Source organism: Etheostoma spectabile, chromosome 10 (assembly GCF_008692095.1).
Source record: "Etheostoma spectabile isolate EspeVRDwgs_2016 chromosome 10, UIUC_Espe_1.0, whole genome shotgun sequence".
Taxonomy (NCBI): Eukaryota; Metazoa; Chordata; class Actinopteri; order Perciformes; family Percidae; genus Etheostoma; species Etheostoma spectabile.
The window spans coordinates 15871031-15879712 of NC_045742.1; the positions used below are offsets into that span (position 1 = coordinate 15871031).

Sequence of the window (8682 nt, forward strand, 5' to 3'; positions counted from 1 at the left end):
GAGAGAGAGAGAGAGAGAGAGAGAGAGAGAGAGAGAGAGAGAGAGAGAGGGGTCAGGCCTACATTTAAAACACTCAATAAGTGATGCATGTTTTATATTACTGGTGTTTACTGAAAGTGCACAAAATTGTCAGGGGTACAGTTACTGTAGACAGGTCCGTAATGTTTGTAGGTTGAATGACTAAATCGATATTACAGTCTCTTTAGTTTGACTGTTTTTTATAGAGCCTTTTCCAATTATCCCTGTAATGAGAGAGGAGGTCAGTGGCTTATATATAGCTGTATATATACATAGCTGTTTTAGATCTGGATATTCTTTTTTTCAAACACTATCATCTCACACTCACACACAAATATAACCCACCGATGAGAGGAACAGAGTCCGATGTGGCAGGCATGATCTCTGCTACCAGAAGCATGAAGACAGTTAACGAAAGGAGCACAGTGATGCCTTGAGACAGAGATCGAGAGAGCCAAACACAGGGAGAGAGAGAGAGAGAGAGAGAGAGAGAGAGAGAGAGAGAGAGAGAGAGAGAGAGAGAACATGAGTATATACATAATGATGAGATCAGAGTCACTGGTGTATGAAATCATTCCTGTAATTACCTATGTACGTAATAAGTTATGTTCCAATGTCAACTATTTATCAAAAGCTCCTCGGACATGTCCAAGGTAGGTTACAGCTCCAGAAATCCTTTAAACACTTTGACTTTGGAACTGTTGACTGCTCATTCACAGATGGCTATTTATCAAAACTCACTGGCACTGACAGAATTCCAAAATCTATTTAGTGGCAAGCCTCTTATTTTCAAATTTAATTATTCCAAGGAGATTTTACATGCATGTATTCATAGCTTGCTACATGATTCGTGAAGAGAAAAATGCATGAACAAATGTTCATGCATGTTTATAGTGTACAGTTCTGACTGTATTTGTATTAGCTTGAACACCTTCAAACTAAAAATTGTATATTGCTCTTGGTAGAATTTTTTATTTAACAAATGCCATGTATTTTAAAACTGTAAAAACATCTTCACCTTATTTCCATCTATCTTCTTCAGATCAAAAACACATTTTATAAATGTTTTGCAAAGCAAAGTCATTTCATGTGAATTATATGTGTGTTCACCCAGAGAAATCTTTTCTCCTGAGTCGGCAGGTAGCAGGAAGACCAGCAGGGCCAAGCCAGAGATCAGTACACATGGGATGAGCAAATTGAGGCCATAGTAAAGCGTCCTGCGGCGCATTGTGACTGTGAATGTCACATCAGGGTAGGGCTCCTTACAGCACTCATAGTACAGCTCATTGCGCTTGGCTGGCACACCTAAGAGCAGGGCACAGGGCATACAGGTCAGGTAGAATAGTGTAGACTAATAAAGTCATTCAATATTTTCAAAAAGCTTCTATAATGTGTATAAACCAGAAAACCAGATGGAAGAAATAAGAGTCTAAATATGTCATAGGATGTATTACTCAGACCAAGCTTTGAACTTTGCTCTGCCTCTGTTTTATCGTTGTATTTTTAGTTAAAATGTTCAGATTCCAAAAAAAGAAGAACAAAAAAAACGGTTTTGATTTTTGTCAGCAGAACCATCTCACCTTGAACTACAACTCTGGGGATGTGGTGTGCTGCTCTCACACATGGCCTGGCTACACACCTGCTAACATGTCAAATGTTCCTATTGCATGCCATCTGCTGCTGTCTGACACCCATTTCCTGCTAACCATCACGCAGGGATCTGCTGCAGCGTTGTCCCAGCTGGAAAGACCCCACTTGGGAGGTCTTCCAAAAATTCTTCCCTTTCCAGTTCATCCAGCTACAACCTTTCAAATGATGTCCCTTCAAGAAATCTTTTATATAAAAAGACTTTGGACACGGGAAGTTTGGAGGCCTGATCCCAGTATAATAAAGAAGGAGCACAAATGAAGAGAGGTTATTTATAGATCCGTATGTATCTAGTCTATAGCCTGTAAAGCATTATCCAAGTCAGTTATGTTTGAAAATCTTTTAAATAATTCAAATCATGGAAAATATTGACTCAAGTGATCTAGTGAGGGAGTATGTCACTTTTTACTGCATAGGCTAAATACAGAAGTCACATTTTTTATACCACCTGAACTAAGTTTGTTTTCACCTCATCTCAGGATTTAGATGGAGAAATCTTAGGAGACAACTAGAGAAAACAGTTTTATGTTAAAATATACTTATTGCATTATACAATTACACTGGATTCTCGAATACACCAAAAACAGTGCATTTCTCTTACCCACAAGGTCCCACTCCCCGTTGGGTATATAGGTGGATGTATCCACATCCAGCATCTGGAGGTCCAGCAGCCAGCCATTGTGCGTCCAGGAGCCAAACTTCAAGTCACACTTTTGGACGTCAAAGGGGAACCAACGCACGTCAATGTAGCAGGTGCTCTTCAAGATCCCAGGGGGGATGTACTGGCAGTAACCTGACGCATTCACCAGTACGTTGGTGTGAAATGTGGCATCAAACCGCTCGTCCGCACTGGGGAGAGAATAAGAGAGAGTACTGTTTGTGTGTATGTGTGTGTGTGTGTGTGTGTGTATGTGTGTTAGTGTGTGCGTACGTGCGTGCGTGCGTGCGTGTGCACCTTCGAAATACTTCATCATCTTGCTGTAAGCTAAAGCTCTATTTTGCCAAAATCTTTTTATTGCATTTTTCTTTTTTGATTGAACACAACATGGACATATCATCACCTTTGAAGTTAATATTGGTAACTAGTTAGTCAACAGTTATTATTTTACAGGCCAGCAGTTATGGAGCAACGGATTAATTCATTTTGAGTCAAGTTTCTGGACACTTGATGAAAGTAAGTCTCTCTTTTGGCTCTGTTTCGGTTCTCTACTAACTACCAAGAAAATGCTTAGACACCTATAACTTTAGACCCACTTTTAGCTCTGGCACTCCAGTTGAACTCTAATTAAGAATTAAAAAGTAGCCCATCTGGTGTCGGCGAGAGTGTGAACTTTTGAATAAAGTGACAGAGGAAAAGTCTGAACTCAGACAGTGTCTTGTTTGGTTTCCTTACACAGTATACGGCCAAAATCCTGGTCATACAAATTGATTCTCCACTGTAGAAACTAGCTGGAAGGAGTTATCTCCTCTCCTCCTCTTCATTGCTAATTTTTATTATGCAGGCAACTGAAGATAATAAAAGATCAGTTTAGACCAGAAAACCTATGAAAGCAAAATATAGGGAATACAATTTGTCATTGGGCTATATTTGTTTTGGATTATATTTTTTATCTCTAACAGATAAACTAATGTCATTTAATTGAATGCCTTAGTCATCTGGACTTACATGCCCCCATTTGCAGTTGCATAACCAGTATCTCTTTATCAATTTTCATCAGCCAGACAGTGGGTTTTATATTTTCTCTCAGTTGTTCACACAAAACACAGTATACTGATATTTTTTCTCACTTGTTGTCAGTCTGTATGACTAACTTCCACAGGATAGTCATGTAGAAACATCATTTAGGAACCAAGAACATTTATAAAATCTCCACCTACTTCATTACTATAAACTAAATGGTTTTAGATTTTTAAACAAGTGCAAACACATTTCAGTCCGAGAAGCACTAAAAGAAAGAATCCCTTTGAACATAGTGAACATCACATGGAATTGAAAACAAGGAGGCAACCAATCAGAAGCATTTAATCCATTTACCTATTCATATTATTGCTGTAAGTGTCTTAACATTTGAACAGACAGCCTTAGGCAGTAGCAAATGGCAGACAAATAAAAATGCTAACCCTACAAAAACACTGCATGAACCAAAAAGGAAACAACAGATATTGTAGCAAACAAATTGGGACAAAAAGGGCTACTACCCCTTTCTGATAGGCTTGCTGTCATTTGAAGTTAGTTGGAATTAATGAAAAATATTAGTGTATATCATTCCATTAAATGTCCATAAAACACACACACACACACACACACACACACACACACACACACACACACACACACACACACACACACACACACACACACACACACTTATCAGTAAAGTCCTTAATTTGTCATCATAGGCCATTCAAAATACAAAGCCCATTGAACAGCTGACAGCCCTTTTCAATTTACAATCCACACCAGCTTCGAACTAAAACCCAAACACTGAACTCTATATACATATACAACATAAAGGCACACACAATACATCTATACATGTGCACACAAATCAACACACACACATACACACACACAAACACAATGCAATCCCCAGAGAGAGAGATAACGCCAGTGTGTCTGAAACATCCTGGAGTCTCATTCAGCCCCGACAAAAGACCGTGGCAAGCATCTTAACAGAATTTGCAGATGGACCAGTTTTGTTTGTCACTGCCTTTGCTCAAGATTGAGTGATTTATCTTTTTCCAGGGAGTTATGTGTGGTTATTTATTTCTCTTCTGTGTGCAGGTTGCTATCAGCTGTGGCTCCGGGTGCTGAGGGAGGTATGTGTGGGTTGGCCAAGGCGGAGCAATGTGATGAATTATTCAAGATTTGGTCTTACTTTAAATACATTACAGCAGAGCATAACCTGGACTGTGTGTGTGTATTGGAGAGTACATACAGTACAAGTTGTATATGTGCAGAAAAAGAGAGACAAAGAAAGCTATTTGGCGTTATATAAATAAATAATAATAATAATAATAATAATAATAATAATAATAATAACAATAATTAGGGCTTGTTTTGTGTACTGTTTCAAACTATATCTACTTTATTGTAGCTTGCTAAAAGAAAATGTACTGAAAACGATTGTTTCATCTAAATAAGTCATTGACCTCATGACTCATTTTAAACCTAAAATATGCATACAACTGGACAAGTGATAGCCCTGGGAGAACGGGACCACACCAGAGAAAGAATACTGTGGACATGTGAGAGTTGGGCAAGGTGGAAACAGAAACAGACCAACAATGATAATGGTGGCAGTGACAGGTTCCTGCACCATGGGACATGAGTCACTAAAGCTTTCTTCTCACTATTCTGCCACACACACGCACGCACGCACGCACGCACGCACACACACACACACAGTGCGACTCACTATCTTTGTGGGGACCCGCAATTGACATAACACATTCCCTAACCCCTTACCCTAAACTTAACCATCACAACTAAATGCCTAACCTTAACCCTTACCTCACCCTAACCATAACCTAATTCCTTACTTCTAAAACCAAGTCTTAACCCATAAACAGCCCTTTAAAGTTTTGGGTTCCAGACTTTTGGCCCCACAAAGCTATCTGGACCCCACAAGTATACTGCATTCCTGGTTTTTGGACCCTTACGAATGTAGTTGAACAAGAATCACATACACACACACACACACACACACACACACACACACACGACAAAATAGAGGAAGCCACAAAGAAAAGAGTATTTCTGAGGCAGAAACGGATCAGTGCAGGATGGAATAAATAATGCACTGATCTTTAAAAAAAGATCTAAATTCCAGAATAAGAAATAATATGTAATATATCAATATTATGTACCTTTAAAGTCAATACTGAACTTGCATGCCATCAGGTTGCACAGCATGAAAGAGCAACAAGGAGTACTACAGAACACTTTTATCTTTTGAAAGAGAAAACACCTTTCCTGAAGCTTTAAGTCATGCACAGCTGAGAGTTACATACGGTCAGTGCCTACTCATCCTTGCATTAAGCAAAGACCTATCCATCCATGTTCATTATGTCATATCCCAGGAACATAGCATTCAACTAAACAGCCTCGGGGGATGCTGTCATTAGACATTCTGTTTGACAGCCAATAGGCTAAGTGGTTAGCTGGTCAAGGAAGCTACAGACAAGAAGTACATTTATCATTATCTATTGTTAAGTATATTTCTGTGGGATGGATATTCCTGTAGAGGCAGAGCCATGATGAATGGACTACTTAATTGTCATTGGAATCATTATGTTGGGATAATGATACGGGACATAATTATTGTAAGAGTAAATACTTTTTTGTGAAAACTCCAGCATAAAATAATGTAATGTTACTAATTAAAAGTGAACATGATTATTATTGATTACACTTATATATTCACTTACGTATCACGTGTGTATCATGGGAGCTTCATTATTGTTGATCAGCAGAATTTCAGTACAACTTTTAGATGCCATCAGGCACTCCTCTGTCTTTTTGGCTTCTGGATTCTCACTTTGTCAAGAAAAAAATCCACAGAACAGTACTTACATTTGATACCTCCGATATGCACTTTAGTACATCTTTGCACACACAAACATATAAATAGTGCAGGATCTTGCTAATCATGCTGATATCAACTCACTAGTCTGTTTCCAATTCAGGGTGCTATAACTGATTCTATTAACAATTTAAGGTTTGACCTCCTTCAAAAACTCACATAAAAGTATCTTTAACTGTCGGATCTTATTTGTGGGTTTTTTGCTAAGCTTGCAAACATGCACCTAAAAACATTACATATTGTATTTTATTTCTAGAGTATTTTTCTATTTAATTGATCACAGAAATTTCAACAAATCCATCCATCTGTCCATTCATTCAACCATCCACCCATCTAAAAGAAAACCAAAAATCCCTTTTACTATCATTTATCCAATTAATTTCCCTTTCATGTCTGTTTGTACATCTACTGTCCCTGCTGGCAGAATTAGGATTCTGTCTGTGTTTTACCTGAGTTGGACGTCCTTCATGTGCCTCATCGATCTCCAGTCAAATGAGACCATTGACTTATCCCTCTAATGACAGAGGAGGTCAATGGCTTACATAGCTGTTTTAGATCTGGATATTCTTTTTCCAAACACTATCATCTCACACACACATGCACGCACGAACACGCACGACAGACGAGCCGGAGCCAACATAAAGTTTACAGTTGGTTCTCATCAGTAAAGTGGAGGAGCTTCATCGTAAACATGCATCTCTGTCTCAGTGGAGGCAACTTGCATTTGACCTTTTTGTCATAACCTTCTTAAGAATAATAAAATATTTAACTTCTCTATATCAGTTAGACCAATATCTTTAATTCAATCAGGAGAGACTTTGTTAAAGATATGCAACGATTTATTGTACATGTGTATAATAAGTAATGTACAGTCTTTAGGGATTAGACTCCATTGTTAAAAATATTTTAAAAGGGTCCTAGACACTGATGGAGCCTAGACACTGGTGATGGTGGAGAGGGAACCCGGAGACCAAATGCAGGACCTGACTGCCGGAAAGGAACTCAAGTTGCAGTGGTTGATGATGCCCGGAGGTGGAAGGGGAGGAGGGTTGCACGTTTGCCTGGAAAGACAGCTGATAGCAAGGAGAGAAGACATTTAATGTAAGATGTCGTGTTGTGATTGGATCATAAATTTGTGGCCAATTCTGGTTGGTTTACTGAAAAGTGAACGCTTCTTAATGCTGAATAGTTTTAGGGAGAGATGGTGGGGATTTAAGATATTTAGAAACAGGGTTTTGCACAATGCGTTAAAAAAGTAACACAATTACAGTAGTGTATTCCGTTTTGCTGTAACACAGTAAGATAACGTCTTACCAATTCAATTTCGGTAATATTATACTCGTTACAATCTCAGTAACGCAATTTACAACGCAGTTTAACACAATATTTAGTTGTGTTTCGTTGTTTGGTGTCTGATGGTACGTCAACTACACAACATGAATTTCTTATTCAAGTGCTTTAAACAAACATTTTACAACAATGCCATACTTCAATACAACTGTAAGGTACTTTAATTGAGTATGTTCATTCTCCTACCTGCCTAGTGTACATTTTATTCATCTATTTTTATAGCTGTAGTTACTTTGCATATTCATATTAGTTACACAAAATATTATGAATAATCTATGGTGTATTAAAGTGGCTAAAGATGAGACTTTATTGATCTGGTGGTGAAATTCCAAAACTAGCTGCCCGGTCAAACTTCCGCTGTTATTTTGGTGAAAATAACTCAAAAGTAGTGTAACACATTACATGTCAGAGACAGTGTTATTGTAATATAACAAATTACTCTCAAATGAAGTAACTAGAAATCTAAAATGTATTACATTTTGGTAGTAAGTTGCCCAACAGTGTTTAGAAGTCTTCCTGAAGGAATTTGCGCTGAATTTCAATGTTAATCGGATGGTTCCGTTTTCATGAGCTGAGTTTAAAAAAAAAATACATTTAAAGCGGCCATGTTATGAAAAAAATCCCTTTTTTTCTTGGATTTGGGGTGTTATTTTGTGTCTCTGGTGCTTCCACGCGCATACCAACTACAAAACAAAATCATGAATTCTGCTTTGATTGAGATACAGGTTTCTGAATGTGCTCTGCCTTCAGTCTCCGGGTGAGCTGTTCAAAATCTCCACGGCTTTCTACTAACTAGCCGAGACAAGCTGGCTAACAGTAGCATGCCAGCATGCTAGCATGCTAGCTCGTTTTCGATGGCAAAACACAAGTGTATTCCACAAGTGCGCCCTCGTTTAGAAGAATTCTCCCAGCTAATCCTGCCTTGTACTGATCAAAGTTGGAAAAACAGTAGCTAGCTGATGTTATCATTACCTAGCTACAGCGCATTTGCAACTCCCAACAAAGATAGTAAAGAAGTGAGATGTCTCACTATGTAGCTAAAAACAAGTGAAATGCCTCACTCTGTAGCTAAAACAGAGAC

The 8682-nt window shown here is 38.3% G+C and overlaps 2 protein-coding genes across 2 annotated transcripts in view; one reads left to right on the forward strand and one right to left on the reverse strand.

Moving 5' to 3' along the window:
- si:ch211-175m2.5 (uncharacterized) overlaps positions 1–8682 on the forward strand; it is a 29253-nt gene that overhangs the window by 20088 nt on the left and 483 nt on the right. Inside the window, exon 7 of the mRNA XM_032527231.1 lies at positions 4456–4461. The gene's annotated coding sequence lies outside the window, so the exon portion shown is untranslated. The remainder of the gene's footprint in view (positions 1–4455; positions 4462–8682) is intronic.
- The window catches only part of LOC116696326 (neuronal acetylcholine receptor subunit alpha-7), a 34940-nt gene that overhangs the window by 4677 nt on the left and 21581 nt on the right, over positions 1–8682 (reverse strand). The window contains exons 5-7 of the mRNA XM_032527196.1: positions 2267–2514; positions 1129–1323; positions 364–450 (exon numbers count right to left, since the gene is read on the reverse strand). Of these exons, the coding sequence (XP_032383087.1) occupies positions 364–450; positions 1129–1323; positions 2267–2514 (530 nt within the window). The remainder of the gene's footprint in view (positions 1–363; positions 451–1128; positions 1324–2266; positions 2515–8682) is intronic.